The 24161-nt window shown below is 35.6% G+C and overlaps 1 protein-coding gene across 2 annotated transcripts in view; it reads right to left on the reverse strand.

The window, feature by feature from the left end:
• Positions 1–13427: 13427 nt before the first annotated feature.
• Positions 13428–24161, reverse strand: part of RPS6KA2 (ribosomal protein S6 kinase A2) — a 525834-nt gene continuing 515100 nt past the window's right edge. For both annotated transcript variants that reach the window (XM_051998093.1, XM_051998094.1), the window contains 2 exons: positions 21918–22055; positions 13428–17431 (listed from right to left, as the gene is read on the reverse strand). In XM_051998093.1, the coding sequence (XP_051854053.1) occupies positions 17306–17431; positions 21918–22055 (264 nt within the window). In that variant the 3' untranslated portion in view covers positions 13428–17305. The remainder of the gene's footprint in view (positions 17432–21917; positions 22056–24161) is intronic.

Consider the following 24161-nt stretch of genomic DNA (forward strand, 5'->3'; position numbering starts at 1 on the left):
CTATCAAATAAGATAAGAAAGATATAGCAACAATGATCATAATACACCCTTCAGGAAATTTAAAGTTTATATAGCTCAGTAACTGTGAGATAAATAGTTCAAGTATAATTATCCCCATTTTAATTATCCCTTGTTTGATAAAGGTGAGGCTCTGAAAGATTAAGTGGATTGCTCATAGTTACAACTAGTAAGTATCAGAGCTGGACCTTAGCCGTCTTCTAACTACATATGCAATGGAATAGAGTCTAATTAGTCTGTTATTAAATAATAAGAAAATTTGAAGGACAAGTGGACAAGTCAATGGATAGATGAGAGCCTATGGTAGAATTACGTGTATTTGTGTTTTTTATGGGGATTTATTATGGGGTTATGTGGTTAGATGGTCAGTGTTCATCAAAGACATGTAACTGGTTAAAATTTTCATTCAAGAATTATTTACGGATCACTTTCCCTCAGTTTATACAGGGATGATGAAATGGCATCTGGCGCCTGAATAATAAAGCTTTCTTGTCCAATTGTTATCTATTACTGTCAATAGTAGCTCCTATTGGATGCTGATTTTTGAGTTTACAAACAGTTTTTATTGATGGTTGATTGCTGCCCCAGTCTGTTTCTTTAATTAAATCCTAGATTCCCTAATAATTGGATGGCTTATAAAATTGGTGTTTTTGTGTGTGTGTGTGTGTGTGTGTGTGTGTGTGTGTGTGTGTGTCTATGAAGGAGAGAAAGAGACAGAGAGACAGAGAAGAGAGAATGGTAATCTGGTGAAGTCTAATGAACACCTTCTCAGACTAGGAACTTGTTATTTGTAATTGTAAATTGTAATTTGTAAATTGTAAATTGTAAATTATTAAATAAAATGCATGGAGAACCAAAGATTGGCATAAAGATATAATTTTGTTTTCATCCAAGTTTATGGACTCCTGAAATTCTATTCATGGATGCCAGGCAAAGAAGCCTTGGATTTTTACTCTTTCTGCAGGACCTGTGGAGAGCTGCTCAAATCTACAGTTCTTGATGAGCCCTCTAGTGGCAGATACTATGTATCAGAATTATTTCAGTACACTTATTCAAAATTCTTTAGGATTGCTGAGAGGAGCAAGCTTGTGGTATAATTCATATTTATTTTTAAAAAATAATATATTTGTACTTTCAAAATATAATCAAAGATAATTTTCAACATTCACCTTTGCAAAACTTTGTTCCAAATTTTTCTCCTTCCCTCTCCACCCCTTTGCCTAGATAGCAAGTAATCCAATATATGTTAAACATGTGTAATTCTTTTATACATATTTTTACCATTATCATGCTGCACAAGAAAAATAAGATCAAAAAGAAAAAATGAGAAAGAAAACAAAAAGCAAGCAACAACAAAAATATATGTTGTGATCCACATTTAGGACCCACAGTTCTCTATGACTCTCTTTATCACAAGTCTATTGGAATTGGCCTGAATCACTTAATTGTTGAAAAGAGCCATGTCCATCAGAATTAATCATCACATAATCTTGTTGCTGCTATGTACAATGATCTGGTTCTGATCATTTCACTTAGCATCAATTCATGTAAGTCTCTCTAGGCCTTTCTGAAACCATCCTGCTGATTGTTTCTTACAGAACAATAATATTCCATTACATTCATATCCCCTAACTTATTCATTGATTCCCCAACTGATGGACATCCACTCAGTTTCTAGTTCCTTGCCTTTACAAAAAGGGCTGCTACAAACAGTTAATTCATATTTCAATAATATTTTTTCCACAACAACTCTGTGATGTAATTCTGTAGTAAACAAGGCAACTGTTGTGTGTCAAGTTTTTGATTTTTCAAACCGCATTCCTTAGGGTCTAGCCAAGAACTCTGAAGCACAAATAGAGGCTTAATTTAATCAGGATGTTAGAGATTTGAAATATACTAGGATATTATTTTGTATAAACATTGTTTTCCCCATTTTGTAGAAGAGGAAATTTAGGCTCAGAAAATTTAAGCAAATTGGCCAACAATCATATGTGGGATGAATGGGCAGTTAGGTGGGAGAGTGATAGAGTTCAAATCTGGCCTCAGACACTTACCATGTTTCCCCGATAATAAGACACTGTCTTATTAAATTTTTTGGACAGAAAAACCACCAGAGGGCTTATTTTCAGGGGAGGGCTTATTTTAATGAACATTGACAGCAATTTTAATAAACAGGCAAATGTGAACAAAAAAAAAAGTACCTTTATGCAATAATGATCATGTCATCTTCTTCAACAACATCGTCATAAGTGTCCATACCCTGAATTCCATCCTGGATGTCTTGCGCCTCTATTTCCTTCAGAAGAAGTGGACCCAATCTGTCACGTCCAGCAATATAGCTCTCTTTAAATGAACATATCTTGTCCAGGTAACCTGCTTGTAGTGCCTTGGTGACACAGCTGTCAGTAATTTTATCCCATGACTTCTTCACCCAAGTCACGAACTTCTTGCAGACAGGGCTTCACAAAGTTTCCACGCTGATTTCTTTCCATTCTATTTTCAATGTAGTCATTGACTTCCATGTGCAAATGGTCCTTGAATGGCTTGTTTATTGCTATATCAAGGGTCTGGAGATAGGCAGTCATTCCTGCAGGAATCATTACTTGATCTATTCTTCTCTCTGCAAGGAAGTTCTTCATTTCTTTAGTGCAGTGAATGCTGGCTGAGTTCTTTTATCCTCCATCATATGCCCTGAGTTCTTCTTTTATTCTCCATCATGCCCCTTTTATCCTCCATCATGCCCCCTCACTCCCGCTTACATACCGGGTTTTTATGTTGTCCTGCCTCAGCTCTCCTCCGCGGCACTGCTCTCAATGGAGCCAGCAAGCAAATCACTGCGGAAGAACAGGATGCTTTGATCCAGCAATGTTTCTACTGGGCTTATACCCAAAGAGATACTAAAGAAGGGAAAGGGACCTGTATGTGCCAAAATGTTTGTGGCAGCCCTGTTTGTAGTGGCTAGAAACTGGAAAATGAATGGATGCCCATTAATTGGAGAATGGTTGAGTAAATTGTGGTATATGAATGTTATGGAATATTATTGTTCTGTAAGAAATGACCAGCAGGATGAATACAGAGAGGCTTGGAAAGACTTACATGAACTGATGCTGAGTGAAATGAGCAGAACCAGGAGATCATTATATAACAATACTGTAGGAGGATGTATTCTGATGGAAGTGGATCTCTTCGATAAAGAGAGCTAATTCAGTTTCAATTGATCAAGGATGGACAGAAGCAGCTACACCCAAAGAAAGAACACTGGAAGATGAATATAAACTGCTTGCATTTTGTTTTTCTTCTCGGGTTATTTATACCTTCTGAATTCAATTCTTGCTGTGCAACAAGAAAACTGTTCGGTTCTGCACACATATATTGTATCTAGGATATACTGTAACCTATTCAACATGTAAAGGACTGCTTGCCATCTGGGGGAGGGGGTGAGGGGACGGAGGGGAAAAATTGGAACAGAAGTGAGTGCAAGGGGTAATGCTGTAAAAAATTACCCTGGCATGGGTTCTGTCAATAAAAAAGCTATTAAAAAAAAAAAAAAAAGGAAGAACAGAATGACGCGCTCACTGCTGCAGCTCTGATTGGATGCAGCTCAGAGTGTGGCGTGCGTTTCACCGGGGTGGGGAGGAGGGGAAGGAACGGTGCATACAGAGAGTACCATAATGTATCATGCAGCGCAGGGGATCACCTTCACTACAGTAGCAATCTCAATAGGGCTTATTTTCAGGGGAGGGCTTATTTTAGAGGAATCTTACACAGTAAGGGGAGGGCTTATTTTCGGGATAGGTCTTATTATCGGGGAAACACGGTAGGTGTGTGACTGTGGGCAAATCACTTAATTCTGTTTCCCTGTTTCCTCATCTATAAAATGAGTTGGAGAAGGAAATGACAAACCACTATAGTATCTTTGCCAAGAAAATCCCAAAGGAGATCATGAAGAATTGGACATGACTGAACAACAACGACACAAAGAAGGAAGGAAAACACAAGAAACATTTGTTGAGTACCTACTATGGGACAGCATTGTGACAAGCATTTTACACATATTATTTCCTTTTGATTTTAGAACAATCCTGGGAGATAGGTGCTATTTTATTCACATTTCACCATTGGGGAAATTGAAACAGGTACAAGTTAAGTGACTTGACTTTACATGACTGATAAATGTCCAAAGTTAAGTTTTGAACTCAGGTCTTCCTGACTCCAGTTTTGTACTCTCTCTACTCTGCCACCAGCTACCTCATAGCTAGCAAGTATGGGAGTTAGGATTAGCTCTGGGCCAAATCAATCTCTAATCTCTAGTTAGGAATCAAACAAAAATTTAAATTCAAAGTGAGAGAAACAACTTGCAAGTAAAGAAGAGATCTAACGCCTAGCGAGGGAACAGCTTTATTGTGGGCCAATCTCAGTACTTACGCCATGAACTACAAGGTGAGCTATAACCCTGAGAATGAGGGATAACAGCAACAATGAGATGTTTGATTCATAGCAGGGCTTCAGCACCACAGATACAGTAGTAGTAGGATTTATTTTACTATATATATGGAAAAACCTATATTATTTGATGCTTACTAAGTTTATAATAAAAAAAAGGAAATAAAATAAGAGTTAGACTTGATCAGACTCCAATTTATTTGGAATTGTTCACTCCTTATATAACCCTTAATAATTTTGAGTAGCCATATAAATGTGTATGTGAAATGAAATCATTTTGCACTTTAAATCTCTGAAGAAATGTTTTTCATTTCTTTAAAAGGGTATTTCAGTCTCCACTGACCTCTATTTCTAATTCCATAAGTGTTGGAATCTTTACAAACTGCTAACTCATTAGAGTTGATAGATTATTGATCTGATCTTACAAGGAGATGTTTTGGGCCAGAACCTGAAACAAGGTATTAAGTAGAACTAATTGATACAATGCTTATGTTCACACCTTTATCATTGGAGTTCACAAGTATGGGGGATTCACAAAGTAAACTTTGTAACTTTGTGAATTCATACCTCCCTTGAAGCTCTTAGAGCCAGAGAGCACTATGGGAGAAAACCCATAATCCCATTCTCTCAGAAGAGTCATATATAAGCCAGTGAAGAGTGATTCATTCAAATATTTTCCACTTGTCTGGCTGGTGGTGGAAGAAGAGTTTTCAGAGGAAGAAGCTACGAGTTGAGTCAAGAGTTCAGTGAAGATTGAGAAGGCTCTCTCAGAAGCAAGACAGATTCAACTTGGTGCTGGCTCTGGAGGCTGAAGAAAGCAGAGGCAGAGGCTGAAGGACAAAACCTTTGGATTTGGAGACATTCGGAGGGAGCTCTTGGAACCAAGCAGAAAGACGGGCCACTAAGAATCTAGCTATCCGGGCCGAAGGAAAGAGACAAGACTTGGAAGGAGAAATAAACATTTGTATTTTTACCAGCTGGCTGCATTTGGGGTAATTATTGATCTGAACTGATACTAAGGCTGACTCCAGGAAAACCTCCCCCGAGAAACCTACCTTCTCCCCCAGAGAGAACTATTCTACTTATTTTAAAAGAAGAAGATCACCACACATAAGTAGCTATGTCATTGAGCAAAATACAGTTTAAGGGTATGTTATTGTTAGACAAAGTTTACAAAGTGGCTGGGGATGTTCAATTCGGTGGGAGATGTGAGGTTTTATGGCCACTGATTAAATTTTGGTCTAGTTTAGATCTATTGTTTCATTGTGCTTCTCAGGATCCTCCATTTATTCCTTTACAAAACAAGTTCAAATCAAAATGAAAAAATCAATGAAATATAATTTATGGTTGTTTCACAAGTCTTGATTAAAATTCTTACAACTAGCTAACTCTGATTCTTGCTCATATTTTCTTTTAATAGGATGCTTATACTATAAAAATAGAATAATGAGCAATGTGGCTTTGGGAAGCAATGCAATACTCCCATAATTTAGCATTACAAAAGGAATTATTTTTCTGTAATCATAGACATAAAATAACCATTCTTGGAGCACTGAATACATGCCTACCATTTCTGCACACATTGTGATTAAATTTCACTTCCATTTACTTTAGAAAGAGGGTGCATTTATCCATGTGTGAGATTTTTGAGATAGAATGTAGATAGGAAAATGTCAGAATGAATCATAGCAACCAGTAGTAAGCAAGGTAACTAATATGTCAAGACTTTGACTATTCAAATTTCATTCCTTAAGGCCTAGCCAAGGGCTCTGAGCATAATAAAACCTTAATTTAATTAGGATGTTAGACATTTAATAGGTAATAAGATGATTTTTTTTTTATAGTGGCATGCCTTTTTTACCAAATAGAAAATGGTTCTATTTTGGCATGTGTCTTGGCGTGATCTATTTTAGGATTATTGCATGTCTAGGGATGAGCTTTTAAAAAATCACTTATATATGCATTCCATCTGATTGATTTGCCAAGATTGATCAGTGAGATTAGTAGACATGAAAATCATAGAATCACAGAATTTTAAAGTTGGTAGGGACCTTCTAAATCTATTCAAACTGTTTTCAGATGCCAAAACCTCACTAGAATTGGTCTAATCTCATTTGTCAAAAAGATTTTCCTGTTATACACTAGGTAATCTCATTCTTTCTTATTCAATCAAATGAATCGACTGATAAATATTTAAGTGCCCACTATGTGCCAAATATAGTGTTAGCCACTGAAGGTACAAAGGGGAAAAAAAGGAAAACTGGTGCTCTCAAACTTCTGCTCTCTTTCACTTTGAAATTTTTGACTTGTAGAGAGATAAACTCCTGCAGGACAGGAATGTTTTTCTTATGTCTTCATATGTGAGAGATGCCTTATAAGTGTTTGTGTAGTGTAGTTGTTTAATATTTCTGAATTGCTTTGACATTCTACTGATCCATGAAAACAAAAATAGAAGCTGAGCTGGTTTTGAACAAAATTATAAATGAGAAAGTTTGTCTTTTTGGTGTGGCATTTAAAACATTCAAGAGACATACTTTCTGGGTAATTAATTACTTTATTAGTAGAGCCCAGAATTTTCAATAAAAGGTCAATAGCACTCTGGAAAGCCAAAGACTCTCATGGTGGAGGGCTCGAAACTCATTTGTCCTTAGAAGACAGGTGTTCTTTTTTCCCCCCAATACATGTATACATATTTATGCTGCATAAGGAAAATAGGATCTAGAAAGAAAGGAAAAAACCTGAGAAGAAAAACAAAAATGGAAGCAAATAATAATAGAAAGAGTGGAAATGCTGTGTTGTAGTCCACACTCATTTCCCATAGTTCTCTCTCTGGGTGTAGCTAGTTCTCTTCTTTACTGAACAATTGGAACTGGTTTGAATTATCTCATTGTTGAAGAGAGCCATGTCCAGCAGAACTGATCATCGTATAGTCTTCTTGTTGCTGTGTATAATGATCTTCTGGTTCTTCTCATTTCTCTCAGCATCAGTTCCTGTAAGTCTTTCCAAGCCTTTCTGTATTCATCCTGCTGATCATTTCTTACAGAACAAAAATATTCCATAACATTCATATACCACAGTTTATTCAGCCATTCTCCAACTGATGGGCATCCACTCAGTTTCCAGTTTCTGGCCACTACAAAAAAGGCTGCCACAAACATTTTGGCACATGTGGATCTCTTTCCCTCCTTTAAGATCTCTTTGAGATATAAGCTCAAAGTAGCACTGCTGGGTCAAAGGGTATGCACAGTTTGATAATTTTTTGGGCATAATTCCAGATTGCTCTCCAGAATGGTTAGATTCATTTACAACTCCACCAACAATGTATCAGTGTCCCAGTTTTCCCACATCCCCTCCAACATTCATCATTATCTTTTCCTGTCATCTTAGCCAATCTGACAGGTGTGTGGTGGTACCTCAGAGTCATCTTAATTTGCATTTTTTCTGATCAATAGTGATTTAGAGCACTTTTTCATATGACTAGAAATAGTTTCAATTTCTTCATCTGAAAACTGGAAGACAGGTGTTCTTGAGGATGGAAGTCAACTCTGATTGGTTAACAATGAATGAGAATGAATATTATAATGAGGATATTGAGGGCAGTGGCTTAGATAACCCAAGTTTTGGTCAAAAAGACTTGTAAGTTTCTATATCCCCTATCTCATAAAAGGGAGAATCCACATTTTCCCAACCCTATCTAAGTAAACACAATAAGCAGGAATCCATGCAAGAGCACATTAGAGATAAAACAGACCAAATTTCAACCTTGTGAGCTTCAAAGTCAAAGGAACCAGCCAGACTCCAGTGATGGGAATCTAAAGTCTCAGCCTTGAAGTCTTAGAAGAAGCCAGGGTAGCCCTGATGACAGATCTTACCTGAACCCATTAGTGAACCCACCATCTTTTTGCTATACTGCATGCAGAAGTGAAGTTGTTTGGAGAAATGTGTGTAGCAGCCCTTTTTAAGGTTGATTCCACTCTTCCCAGAGACTGAAATAAAATGCCCTAATTGGAAAAATAGGCTGTATTTGTACTCTGTTCTTCCTAAATCTTCTCAATAAGCTGAAAAAGCTAATTAATGTAATTGCTTATTAATGATATTGAGATAGTAACTGCTTAAATAATATTGAGAGTCTATCTGGTTATATTCTGGAGCACTAATTATAGGGCACTAATTGATTTTGATTTATTGAGGGAACACACTAGAACATATATTCCTTCACTAGTTTCTCTAAAACCTTATAGAGATATTTAACAGCCTGGCTCTGGAGATCCAATATTCTGTTGAATTTGGGATTGGGAGAATGAACCTAGAGACTATCTATACAACACAAGCTTAATAGGTGTTAATTTATATGACATAATGCTACAATAAAAATAATTTAATTTTAGGTCACATTGACCAAAATATAAAGTGCAGTTTTGATCAGACTACAGGAGTACTGTATTTCCTTACAGGCAAAATATTTTACAAAGAACATTGATAAGTTGGACTGTATCTAAATATGGATGATTGGGATAGATACAATAACAAATCAAAATAATGTCATCTTATGATCATTGGAAAGGATGGTGATATTTATCCTGAAGAAGAGAAAACTTAGGAGAGTACCAATGGCTTTTATTACGTATTTAAAGATATAGCTTATGAAATGGATTTAAACTTGCTTTTCTTGACTCCTGGATGGCAGAAATAGAAAAAAACTGGTGGAAGCTATAGAGAAGCAGATTTTAACTTGAATAAGAAAACCAACCAAAAAGAATTGCACAAAAGAAAAATTATTTGATAGATAATGCATTTTTCATCACTGGAGTTCTTCAAGTAGGAATTTCCTCCACAATATGCCTAACAATATGCCAGCTTCTACTTGAGAAACTCTAATCATAAAAAATTCATTATCTATCATGGTAAATCATGTCTCTCCTAAGTTTTCTCCTCTCCAGTACCTCTCAATTTATCCCATGAAACTTATATGCTTTCTGTAAGAGGGCCATTACCTGAAGACCTTGAAGTTCATCTAGAAGGAAACTAATTTAAACTAAGATGTTGATGCTTGATAATGACAATGTTATTTCCCTCAGTAATATTTTTGTTCGAAATGACCTTCAGTCTCCCTAGCCAGAAGTGGTTCCCCTTCTTGAATTTTCATAGTAATTCATTATATTTTCTCATTTTACCTTATACTTACTTGTATATGTATGCCATTTTTTCTTCTACAGTGTAAAGTTCAGATAGCAGAGAGCTTGTCTCTTTTTGGTTTGAATCTCACATAATGCCTTGAAAATAGAGTGGGCATGCAATACATGCTGTTAAATTAAATGTTAGACATATACTTTAACATATTTAACAAGAATGGGAATACCTGCCATCTAGGGGAGGGAGTGGAGGGAAGGAGGGGAAAAGTTGAAACAGAAGTTTTTGCAAGAGTCAGTGTTGAAAAATTACTCATGCATATGCTTTGTATAAAAAAACTATAATAAAAAATAAATGTTAGAGAAGTTGTGTAAGTATGTGTTTCATAGGGCACATAATAATGACCAATGGAGAAGATATTTTGGGCAAGGAGAGGGTCTTTCTTGGTGCTTTTCCAATTATACCTTATTAGAAGATAATTGAGTGTAGACTGACATGGTGATATATGAAGTAGGGTACAATAGTTTGACATACACTAGAATGCCTCCTGAAAGACTAAGTTTCTTATATCCCATAGAATAGATCATCTGTGGTCCTTGATATCAGAACTTTTTAGGAAGGTGATAGTAAACCTGAATTACACATTTCTCTTTGGAATGAGAGGGAAGACCCCAGAGAATAGGATCAGCAGGCAGGGAAATGTGCATAGAATATAAAAATTGAAGGGCTTTGGAGCCTTGCAGGAATTCCTACATGGAAAATTCAGAGATTCATGAAGATTGGCCAAGACTAGGAAATGGGCGAAATAATATTGTAGGAACCCTTTTGGTAGTATCTTTATGAAACATTGCATCAAAAAGCTTCCTTTTTGACTGATTTGTTTCCAGGAGAATTTATGTTGTTTTTTTCTCCCAAGGGTTCTGAATATAATAGCAACTCTAAAGGACACTAGAGAAACTGTTACTGTCACTTTAAGAAGCTTTAGAATTTTGAAGAGTGGCTGTTTAACCTTCATTCCCCAAAGAATCAGTGGGAAGAGGGAGAATTTTAGCTTTGTTCTTTGAGGCATCTGTGAGGAAATGGAGAGTATTAACTGCTGTTTGTAAAAAGTTTTTGAGTTTTAACTGTCATCTGTGAGGAGACTTGGTTTTCTGTTATGGCTGAAGAGACAGTGAAAGGACAGAGTACAGAGATCATTTAATGAAAGCACTCAATTTAATCTTTTTCTTATGAATAAACAAGATAAAATTGTTGTGACTTTCAATGTTATTCAGTGGAATTGAATGGTAGAACTATGTTTCAGAAAATGAGAAATAAAAAGCAAAGTCGATGACTAGAGGTGATCAAAATCAAAATATTGTACATAATTTTTTATGCTTGTGGTATTTGCCACTTTGTTAATAAATTGTATATCCATTAACACTGATATTTCCTTAAGCCTAAGTTCAGAGTTTTGGTTTCATAGTCACACATATATGTAACTGTTTATGGAAAGAATGGTCTTTTGAGTTTTTTAATGGACGAGAGGTTCAGATCTGATTAATTAGAAGAAGATATTGCCAAACATACTGTGGTATTACCTTAGAACTAAGGATGATGAGAATGAATATGGTAACATGTCAAGTAGCAGACTATGGAGTATCCATTCTATACCCTATTATTGATTTTTGTTAAATGATTATATAATAAAGAGTATATCTGCTTGGAAAGTCTTTACCTCTATGCTACTCCATTCCCTAGTTTCTCTCACACTTGTTTCTCAGGATATTTTAAAGCTTCCTGGGACACTGATGAATAAGGATACTAGTTGTTTTTTTTTTCCCCCTTCATTTCCTTCAATGATGATCCTACAGATCCCAGGAGAAAATGTGCATGGGAGTAGTGAAGCACATGTTATAGAACATACCTGAGGATGTGCTTATGGGACTATCATAGAGTTTAATTTACTCTCTAGCCATCTTTGGTGGACTTTCTGGAGTACTTCTTAGGTAGTACTGAGCCTTAACCACTTGGATATAATGGAAAGAATGCTGAATTTGGAGTTGAGAGAAGGCTACCATTTACTATGTTTTATGACCTTGAACAAATAGTTTCCCTTCTCTGGGCTTCACTTTTTCTCTCTTTAAAATAAACAAACCTTTGAGTTGCCTTTTAATATGGATTTTCAATAGCCTGGGAGTAATATTGATCCCAAGATCCTTAAGGCTTGCCTGATCCTGGACCAATCTTCTGGAAATTGTTTTCTGGACTTGGATTACTGGTTGACAATCTTTTAAATATAGTGGCAACCTTTTCCTTGGTGTTGGATCTGGACATCTTAAAATAGAATTATATTTTGTTTTCACTAAGCTTTACAACTAGAGTGCAATACAGAAAATTAAAAATAACTTGGGAAAAATGTAAAAGATTTTTGAAAAAAAATACCCCATAACATTTGGAATGAACTGATTTGAAGCAGGGAAGACTAATCTGTGAAGTCATGATTTTCAATTATGTGGAAGATATTATATAGAATGAATTTTCCCAGTTTTACTTTGGAAAGGCATTTTTTAGAGATCTGATAGGGAAATTTTGTTAAGTCTGAAAATTCTAGAATAAACTCTATAAAGAAATAGCATTTCTTTCTATGAACATTTTCAAAAGTGAGATCCCTATTTAAATTTACCTGTTTGAGGATACTCTACTTTCTTTGCATACTTAAGACACACTTTGGATTCAAGGTATGGTTAGTCTTTATTTGAGCCTCAAGGTGCAGATCTTCATAAGCCTTTATTGTTTTATGTCATTGTGTAAATGGCTATCCGTGACAAGTAAGGAGAGATTTCTTTCATAATCTGAAGGGAGGGAGGACTCAAATTTAGTGATGATTCATAATTCTAATATATATATATATATATGTATGTGTATGGTCTGCTTTGGAGGGTAACTAAGTGGTACAGTGGATAAAGCACCAGGACTGTAGTCAGGAAAACATCTTTCTGACACTTACCACCTGTGTGACCCTGTTCAAGTCACCTAACCTTGTTTGCCTAAATTCCTCATCTATGAAATGATCTGGAGAAGGAAATACCAAATCCCTGCAGGATCTTTTATCTTTGCTAAGAAAATCCCAACAGTGGTCATGAGGAGCTGGATATGATTGAAAACAACTGAACAATATACCCATTGAGATACATGTATATGTGTGTATATATATAGTCACATATATACACTGTTATGTATGTATTTGTATATACATTTTATATATACACATATGTACACACATTCAGCTTGAATATGGTGAGCTTGATTCCATATTTAAGCAATTAAGATCATAGTTGTGCTAATTCTTAGTTTCAAAAAAATTTATCCATTAATCAAAATCCAATTTTGTTTAAAAGATAAATACTAATATAAATTAATATTTGCAGACTATCGCTTGGGTATATATGCATTATATACTGTTTCTTTTATGTTTAATGGGCCCCCTAAAATTCTTTCAATAATAATGCCCTTCGATGACTACAACAAATGTCTAGGGCTAGATTTCTTAACCTGGGTTCTGAAGAAATTGGGGACAAATCTCAAGGGACTTGTGAACTTGGATGGGAAAAAAAATACATCTTTATTTTTACTAACTTCTAAATAAAACTTACCATTTTCTTCAATTATTTAGAAACTTTTCTGAGAAGACTTCACTCAGTTGCCTTAAGAAGTAAGATCCCTTCCTCTAGAAGCTCTTCCTGATAATGTTGCTAAAGAGGGCAAAATAAAACGGTGTGTTTTTAAGCATGCTTGGGGACACAGATTGGTTACGTGTTTGCCAAGTGTAAAAAGAATGCAGATAGCCCAAAACAAACAGCATAGAATTTTGCTTTATTTCTTTATAAAGAAGGGATGTGCATGCCGAGCCAAAATGGCAGAGTACAGAAGAAGGATACAATGAGGATTCTCCCCAGCAGCCTGCCCCTGTAAGCTCTTGCCCCACTGTACAGTCCGACGGTTCATTATATTCTACCAGTGTCCCTCATCATGCAACTGGGCTTCTCACACCTGCAAACACACACACACACACACTCACACGCACACACAGTTCTTAGTTCAGACAGTTTCACAATACAGTACCATCTACCTCTTGAGGATGCTACATCACAGCAGCTGATGCCAGCAGCAGCACTGAAAACAGTGCGAGGGGAAAGGTAGCAAGAAGCTTATCCACAGACCATTGTTGGGAGCAATATAGAAAGTCCAAAGGTTGTTATGCTATAAAAATATTACACTTCAAAAACCCATGTTTATTCAAAAAAAATCTATTCAGAAAACTCTGGAAAGCGTAATAAATATCTGTACAGTGACTGCTCATTTCAAATAAAATAGAAAGCGTGAACATAAAAATGATTTGTAAACATAGATACTGAACCTGTAAACAAAGTGCTGGGTCATGGTATCTAGGTAGAAAAGCTGTTAAATACTAATTAACACACACATACATATGTCCAGAGATTCCATTGTTTGACCTACTAGTTAAAAGTGAGCCTAAAAGCACTGATTGCCATCTGATTCCTGGCCTTCTGAAATGGTAAATATTCTCATCTTGTTCCTCCTGAGAATTTTTATTACACTGAAAGGTGAGAGGCAGGGAGGGCTACATAGAACCATCTCAGAAATAGAGTGGAATGCTAATGCAGTCCTTATGATGTGTTTTAACAATCAATAAAATAGAAGGTAAAATCCCATTGTGCAATTTTAAGGAAAATACCACATTTAATGAACAATACTGGCTTAACTTTAAGTACTATCATTTATGTAAAAATAATACATGTAAAAAGGTTTAAAAAATGTTAAGCATCTACTTATGGATAAGAAAATTTCCTATCTTTTTGTTTTGTTTTGTTTTTGTTTTTGGCCTCTTTCTTGATTTGGGGCTGATACTGTCTGCATGGGCTAATTTTTTGCTGGAATTAAATGAAATAGTTGTTTTGATTTTTTTTAAAGGTATGCTAAAGATAAAAGAAAATACTACTCTGGTATAAGAAGGCCAGTACTGCTTTTGTGCTTATAAATGGACTTAACTAGTCACCCTTTTCTGCATTTAAACCATTTGGTGTGTAGGGTGCCCATTGCTAAGAGGAAGAGAAAATCTTCTCTGACTTTCTGTTGAGTGAGCTTAAGTATTTATTTACTTTGAATAAAAGTTTCAAAAACCTTATGTGCTTTCTAGCCATCCAATTGGATTTGGTTATAACAGAATCTAATACCTACTTTGCAGTTGTTCTAACAGGTTGTTTCCTTCTGTTGATACAAATTAACCAATTTAGAATATACTGATTAACAAAGTAGTATTAAGCAGACTATGCTTATATGCTATAGAAGTAGCAGACTATATTAATGCCTCTGAGATCATTTCAGTGTATAAAGATACATGAATTTGCATGAATTAAAAAAAAGTTTTTAACCGATATAGTTTACAGCACATACATATGGAACTTGCTTTCACCATCTCTGAATGGTGCTACATTGTTCATTGTTTCCTGCTTCAACTCTTTTAAAATCCCTAAGTGAAGTGACAAAAATCACTTGTTTAACAGCCAAGGAATCTTGAAAATCTTCAATAACAAAAGAAACAGACATCAACTTTAGGACCAACATAGAGAGAGACACTGGAGGCTGAGATCTGCTATCTTCCTTTTTTTTTGAAGCAGGGGGAAAAATCATCAACCAATACCCAAGTTTCTCTGTCTAATCGCCCATTGAAGAAATGACAAATAATTTGTGAGAATAATAGAAGATATGGGAACATACGAAATGACTTGAATGCTTTTGTTTGTAATTTATAAACAATGAAATCTAACAAGATTATTTATTAAGTAGGTTTATTTTTCAAGCTCAGAAAGTAATCGGCATGAGCCATCTTTTTTCTGAACTTGGCACATACCTTGATGATGGAGTTAGATGGAACGTAAGTGGGAAGGGGAAAAGGAAGGAGGTGAAATGAAATAAATGGTGTCATTTACATGAAATTACACGGAGGTCCACCATCAAGCTCAGAAGAAATGTTGCATGCACTATCTAACTTGGATTTTTTCATAGTTACTACCAAATAGATTGTTTGTCCTCAGTGAATTATACAGAAAAAAAAAAAGACAAGATGGAATAACAGTTAAACTACTTTCTTTTGCAACTCTGCTGAGCAGAGTTACTGGACTAAGAACACACTGGATTAAGTGGGGTCCACAGGGATCCTTAGGGAGATGAAATAACACTTAGGTCTACTTTCCCAACAACTGCCGATTGGTGCTGGGTTTTTTGCCAGGTGATTTTCATTTCACAGCATTGTTTGATTTGGCAAAGGTCAGCACATCGAAGCTCCTACCCTCACCCTTCCCCCCACCCTTAGCTGCCACCCTCCTCCCCATGTGCACAGCACATCAAGTCAAACATTTAAATAGCATTTAAATTATTAAAATGTCAAACAGTGATTTAAAAATAGACCTACCCAACAGAAACATAACATTCAACACAAAAACACAGTTCCTAAAAAGTGCATCACTACTGTTAATGCATCCTCTTGCTCTGTCTCCCTTTACCTCCCTCCCTGCTTCTTTAGGGCAAGGGAGTGGAAGGCCTGAATGGTATACTTCCTGATTCCAGTTAGACTTGAGAGGCATTAACTCAGCCAACAGAATCTGGAGCAGGGATATCAGAGCTCAATATTCTCAATAGTCACAGTTTTTTCTTAGAGCTGAAAATGAAAGCAAACAGCAAGTGTACTGCTTTTATAAAGCATAGGGAGCGGAAAATTATCTTATAGGGAATGAAAAATCAAAGCTCTTCCTAAATCTTTAATTGTCTTTTTTGTCTACTAGGAACTAAGGGGTTATGGAAGTAAGAAAATTGGGAGGAAACATAGGTTTTTCCCATGCCTCTTCCCAAGGAATTTATTTTCTTTATTTTAGTGAAAGTTGTACATGAAGGCCAAAGTATTACTATCTTGGTGGCCTCATTTGTGTCTTGGATAGGCTTTTTTTTCTCTCCTTTCAATCTGGAAAGAGAAAGAGGGACATTATAAATCACCTCAATCAAAATGGAAGGAGAGCAGATGGAAAAATAATACCTTGGGTTTCTCTGAATGCAAACAAATGTCTACCCCTAGATAACAAAATGCACATGGCACTATCCTGCCAACTGGAAGTCTTAGAGGAATACTTCCATAGCTTTGCCCTTTTGGAAATAAACATCGATGGATTGATGTATTGGACAATGTTGTTTTTTTTAAAAATTATTATTCATTCTATGCATATTAGCTGATAAGGCAGCAAATTGTGGGCTCAGATCATTGGCCTTTCAATTAAAAAGTGTCTCTTTCAAACACTTTAAAAATTATTTTGATGAAAATAATAAAACTAATATAGGCATTTACAGGTTCTCATAGAATCTCAAAGAGCTTTAGAATGATTCTGAGGAAATTAATTCATTTGGTTTTACTTGGGAATAAGGAAGAGCAGTTGGTAATGTTGGCACAGCACAGCTTTGAGAAGTCATTAAATCAGAGTCCTGTTCAGGGCTGGAAAAGGAAATTTAAAGAGCCAAGGGAGAGTGCTGCCTTGTTTTTGGACTTCTGGTCATTCCTGCAATGCTCATGTACGGTACCCAAGAGTCCAGGAGCTGAGTAACAAAGATGGACCTCTCCGGGGAGGAGCTGTAGGATTTGTGAGTAGGTGTTCTTGTTCTTCTGCTACAACCTTGTTGAAGTAAGTCTCTTCATGCCCCTTCGTTGAGCCAGGTTGGAGGATAATACAGGCTCCAACCTTGGTGCCTGAGGGGTTCGGTTTAAAGCCAAGTAAGTGGCAGCCATTGCGCCCTGTAAGGCAATATATAAAGAAAAAAAAAAGATGAGAATCTAGGGAAAAAAATTCAATTATTAACATTCCTCTGTGATTCCATCTCTACTTTGCTTAGTTGTCAACTAGGCAACTAACCTAGTTAGTTGTTGTTCTTCCTTCTCAAAGGGATGAGTAGGGTGATAATAGATCCATGTATCATGACCAACAAATATGCATATTGATTGGATGATTCGTTCTTTGAACTGCTGAAGGTGGGCCAGTTTTAACTTAGTGGGTGAGTTTGGACTATCAAGATCTGTTTGTGGAACTGAGTTTATCTGAGTAATTGGGTAATCCTTAGCTTAGAGAAAAATATTCATTAGAAACAACTATATTTTGCCAACTTTGTGGATTGCTGTTTTGAATTGCTCTGTGCTATTTTAGAGAACTGACCAAGAGTTGTCTTAAATCCTTGATATAACTTTAGAACTGGCTGTTCCACTGGATAGCTAGAGGATGCTGGATAATGACTAACAGTAAATCTTCAAGAAAAATACTTAACCCCCCTTCCCTCAACATTCCTGAGGCTATGACAACACAGTTGTGAAAGAAATCTGTGTGTAAAGCAAACTACCATTTTTCTTCCTGAGTTGTTCTTAGGTGATTGGGTTTTGCCGAAAGAACACTAGATTTATATTCAGAAAAATTTTAGATTCTGAACCTGCTATTTATTAGTTATGTAATTAGCAAGTAATTAAATCATTCCAAATATTAATTCTAATTATATCATGGAGGTTTCACAGAACCTCATAGGTTGCAAAAACAAGTCATTATATCTGATCCAGAATGCTTTTGCAAAATCCTTGACCAGAAGTGAACTTTAGAATCAATTGTATGACATGGGAAACACTGGCACAGGACTGCTGAGCATGGTGTGCCTTCATCAGAGAAAGTGCTGTGCTCTATGAGCAAAGCAGAAGCGAATTATCCCAGAAGAAATGTGAGATGTGCAAAGTTACAGAAGCTTCCCCAAATGTCCAAATGGACTATTTGTGTCCGATCTGTGGCAGAGCATTCCTAGCTTCTGTTCCAAGGTTGGATCAGCCATAGTTGGATACACTGTAACTCTAACTAGTGACAACAACTACCTAGGGAGGAGAAGTTACTTGGGAAGGCACCCTAATCTACACTTGGAGTTCTGATTATTTTTCTTCTTTTATTATTACTTGGTCTTAGACACTTCCTAGCTTTGGCTACCTGGACAAATCACATAACCTCTGATTGCCTCAATTTTCTTATCTGTAAAATGAAGATAAATAATACCTACCTCACAGCATTGTTGGGAGGATCAAATGAGATGATATTTATAAAGAATTTTAAAACTCTATAATAATATCATGTATAAATAGGGGCTAGTTTTCCCTTATATCAAGCTGATATCTGTCTACTCATTTCTATTGGTTGTGCCCTCTTGGGCTAAAGACAACGAATACCTTCAGACACTTTAAACCAGGTATCATGTCTCTATCTCCCTCACAGAGTTCTTAGAAAAGTCTTCTGTAAATTTTGAAGTACTCAATAAATGTGAGCTATTAGTACTAATGGGATAATTTAGATTAGGTGAAGATAAACTTTTTGCATGTCTATAAGAAGATGCTTTTCTTGCCAATAAAGTCTTGGGTTTAATGAAAATGAAGTCAGAATGCAGATACTAACAGTAAGGTCTCTTGTGAGGACAAAAAAGAATTGCAGTTTTTTTCCTTCAGTCCCCTCAATCTTACAATGTAAAGGGCATTGCATATCAAGTCAGAAGAACCCTATTAGAATATTAATTCTGTTACTCATTACCTACAAGAACAATGGCATATTTTATGATCTCTCTGGATTTCAGTTTTCTCTATAAGGTGACAAGATTGGAATAAATGATTTTCCCCCTAGATCTTATTTCCCATTATCTTTTTTTATTATTATAGCTTTTTATTTACAAGAGATGTGCATGGGTAATTTTTCAGCACTGACCCTTGCAAAACCTTTTGTTCCAATTTTTCCCTTCCTTTCCCCCACCCCCTTCCCCAGATGGCAGGTTGACCAATACATGTTAAATATGTTAAAGTAGGAATAAATAATTTTTAATTGTCCACTCCAGCTAAAAGTCCCATGATCTTTTATATTATAATCAGACTCTTTTAAAATAAAGTTTGCTAAATGTGGCCTTGCTTTACAAGGCATACTAACCTCAGAATATGTAACCTTTTTCAATATATTTTATAAGGGAGGGTAAAACAAAGAATCATGCAAGGAAAACTTTTAAAATGTTTTATAAGTTTTCCCTATTTAAAAGGAAATAATTGCTGGATTATAATGTCTTACTATATACCAAGCACTGAGCTGGGAATATAAAGAAAGGCAAAACAATGTTCCTCTCAAGGAGTTTACTCATAAGGAAGGCAACTTGCATATAAACAGATTTATTGTTCAGTTTTTTTTTCAGTCATGTTCATCTCTTTGTGATCCCTTTTGGGGTTTAATTGGCAGAGATACTAGAATAGTTTGCCATTTCCTTCTACAGCTCATTTTACAGATGAGGATCTGAGGCAAATAGGATAAAGTGGTTTGCTCAGGGTCATACAACTAGTAAGTGTCTGAGGCCATATCTGAACTCAGGAAGATAAATCTTTCTGATTTCAGGCCCTGTACTCCATCCACTGCACCACTGAGCTACCCAAATAGGTACATAAAGATGCATATGGAGTAGATACAAAATAATATTAGATGGGAACTGGCAAGATCAGGAAAGCCCTCTTGAAGAAAGTAGCCTTTGTAGTAAATCCAGAAGGAAATCAGGAGTCCTGAGAAGTGGAACTGTGGAAGGAGAGCATTCTAGAGATGGAAGATAGGGAATGCAAAAGCATGGAGACCGATGGGATTGGGTAGTAGGGAAATGCAAAACCAAGACCATAAATGGAATCATCTGGGAAAATCTACTAGGTGAGAAATTTTCAGGAGATTTAAAAATTTGTTTATTTTCCTACTCTGTTCCTCATTACATTATCTTTGCTTCGAAGCAGCAGAGCTGTTCCTAGCAAAAGAAAACTCTGATATTCATTTGCTCACTAGATATTAGTTGGGAAGCACATTTTTAATGGGGCTCTGAGGGAACAAGTATTCCCTGACTGCAGACTCCCTCAATAATTCTTTTTTTTTTTGTTCTTATTAGTTTCATCATTAGTAAGCAAAATTAATAGGCTAGAAGGCAATGCCTGGGCCCTCCTTTTTCATTTTCCCTAAGAAGATTACATTATTGCTGAGAAAAGGCATGGCAGCTTTGTCAGTGTGAATCCCAGTTGTTTTTATGTTTTTAAAAAATATATATATGTATATGTATATACACACATACATACATATATATTCACATATGCATGTCTTTGAAGTGCCTTTATTTTAATGTTTGTAATATCTTGTTTAAAAAGGAAAAAAGGGGACGTGGAATAATCTTATTAAAGAGGAAGGTTTACTTCTCAGTAATCTCCACTACATTCATGTGACAAATTTGATAGAGATGTTGAGTATATGAATAATGACCTAAAAATGTAAGGTTTAAGACTCTGACTGTACCATTATATGTCCTTAACAAATGTAAGAACTGATTCCTATACAATGCCCTCTCTGTGTGTTTTTATTCTTTCTTTCTATCTATCTCTGTTTACATTTATTTTTAATTTTTTTGTCTCTTTTAATTGTTTGAAAAGCAGGAGTTACCAGGATAGGATTTTTCTTTGCTTCGCAAGACTACTCCTATTTCTGCCCCTCCTCCAATCTTACTTTGCCTTTTCTACTCCCTTTCACACAATCTATGTTCTAGCCAAAGCAGACTATATTATCCTAGAATTTGGCTTTATATTTCTTGTGCCTTTGTATGATCCCTTCTCTTTCCCTTCCCTCCCCCTCCCTTCTTCTATTCTACCCTTTCCTCACTTCCCCTCCCCTGTTCTCTTTCCAGTCCTTCAACACTTAGCACAGTTTCCTGCATTGTATTTTTTGGGAGGATTGGGGGTTGGGAGATTGGGGGAAGGAAGCTGGGACTGGAAACTATGAATGTGGAAGCTTGCTCTCCCAGGCAGATCAGCATGTCTTCTTTAAAGAGTTGCCTCATGACAATAAGAGCTTAATTAATTCATCCATGGCTAAATAGCTAATATTTTAAAATCAGGTCCCAGGTTTTCCTCACTCTCTAAGGCCATCTGTTACATCAAAATAGTTTTTGCCTCATATACAGTAGATAAATACTTTTTGAATATCCTTTACTTTGAGAGAAGTTTAGTTAACAAAGCTCTGGACTTGGAGTTTGGTAACTTGCCCTATTGTTTCAGCTTTGCTGCAAAATAGCCACGACTCTGGATAAATAGTTTTACTTCCCTTGGGGCTCTTTCTCTATTTTTGTAAAATATTGGGGAGAGTATTATACTGGAAGATATTCCTAAGGTCTTTGACCAGCTCTAATATTCTATGATTTTAAAATTCTACCTTCACTAGGTGTACATCCTGTCTGCTGAGCTGGTTTTGAGATAAGTAGTCCCGGTTTACGATCCACGGATGTCTCAGAACTTGGACTGCAGTCAGGCGCTGATGGGGGTCCACATGAAGCATCTTGGATACAACATCCTGTGATGGAAAAAGAGAGGGAATACTATGAGAAAAGAAAAGGAGAAGCTATACTAATTGTCTTTCTTTCTCATGGATTATCTCATTATAGATTGATAATGAACTCTTTAGTATTAAAAAATGTACATATGATAAAAAAAAAACTTCAGTTGGCAACCATTATGCAGATATTTTGTAAAGCAATTAAGATCAGAAAGTTGATACATAAAATAATTCTTGTAAATTTCCCAATATTATAGAAAAACAAATATGTTTGATTTATAGATCCATGTCTGACATAGTAAATATCATTACAGATAGAAACTAGTCACTTTCGCAGTTAATGAACTATATAGCAATTCAAGTAAGCCAAATATATTCATGCTTTTAAAGCACCACAATTCATCAATGATTATAATTGCTAATAAAAATCAAGAGAATAAATTTTATTCACATGAGAAGTATAACTGTGGAAGTAGTGATATATGGCATATCTGATATGTCTGAATTCAACTACCATGCTTTTTCTTATAGTTGTTAAATAACAAACATTAAATCCTCAATATTTATTTAAACACGGAGATCTGTCTTTAATAACTAATCAAGGAGATGCAAGAATTCCCACGAAATGGGAATAGTCAATGATAAATTTTAAAAGTTAAGTAAAATATAAAGTCACTTTAATAATATCTTTAAATATATGATCAATTCTGATGCTTGCTCTTTTCACCAGTGAGGTGATTCAATCCAGTTCTAATGATCTTATGGGGAAAAACTGGAACCTTTCTCAGTAAGATCTGGAGTGAAGCAAGGTTGCCCACTATCACCATTATTATTCAATATTTTATTAGAAACACTAGCCTCTGCAATAAGAGTCGAGAAAGAAATGAAAGGAATTAGAGTAGGCAATGAGGAAACCAAACAGTTCTAATAATCTTATGATATAGAGAGAGCCATCTGCATTCAGAGAGAGGACTGTGGGGACTGAGTGTGGATCAGAACATAGTATTTTCACTTTTTTTGTTGTTTGCTTGTTTTTTGTTTTATTTCTCATTTTTTTCCTTTTTGATCTGATTTTTCTTGTGCAGCATAAGTATGGAAATATGTATAGAAGAATTATGCATGTTTAACATACATTCAATTATTTACCATCTAAGGGAGGGAGTTAGGGGGAAGAAGAAAAAATTCGGAACACAAGAGTTTGCAAGGATGAATGTTGATAATTATGCATATATTTTGAAAATAAAAAGCTTTAAAATAATATCTTTAAATAATTTATAAATGAATATACTTTGTATTGTGAATTAGTATATAATGAATAACAATACTTTTTATTTCCATGTTGTCTTTTGTCCAAAGAATTCAAAATTCCTTTTCATTTCTTAGAGTCTAAATTTTTGAAAATATCTTGAAGAAGATAGCTAAAAGCAAGATTTTTATTTCCATTTTCTTAACTTGGAATGTAGATATCTTGTTCAAGATTGCACAAGTGAGGGAATGTTAGAAATTTCCTGACTTCTAAGTCTAGTGCCGAGTCTCAGAATTGGAAAGGGCATCAGAAGCTTGTTGTCTAAAGACATGTGGCTGAGTTTTAGCAATCTTGGGCAAGTCATTTAGCTTCTAGTTTCACTTAACTCAAGGGATTATTGTGAGGATCAAATGCGATAATCCTTGAAAGCTTTTTGCATCCTGTAACATGTTAGGGAAGTTGGATGGCACAGTGGACAGAATGCTGGGCCTGGAGTCAAGAAGACCTGAATTCAATCAGGCCTCTAAAAGTACTAGCTATGTGACTCTGTTCAAGTCACCTAACCTTGTTTACCTCAGTTTCCTCATCTATAAAATGAGCTGGTGAAGGAAATGGCAAACTAACTATTCTAGGATCTTTGCCAAGAAAATCCCAAATGGAGTCATGAATAAAACAGAAAATGCCTGAGCAACAACAAAAATATTAACAAATGTTCTCTATTCAAACAGTAAAATAACACAAATTATCATCATCTAGGCAAAACTTATTCATCCTTTAAAACCTGACCCAAGTTCTACTTATTACATAAGTCCCCGATAATGGCAGAGATATCTTACATCTTATCTTATATCATAATAATGATCATGATCATCATAACT

Source organism: Antechinus flavipes, chromosome 4 (assembly GCF_016432865.1).
Source record: "Antechinus flavipes isolate AdamAnt ecotype Samford, QLD, Australia chromosome 4, AdamAnt_v2, whole genome shotgun sequence".
NCBI classification, from domain to species: domain Eukaryota; kingdom Metazoa; phylum Chordata; class Mammalia; order Dasyuromorphia; family Dasyuridae; genus Antechinus; species Antechinus flavipes.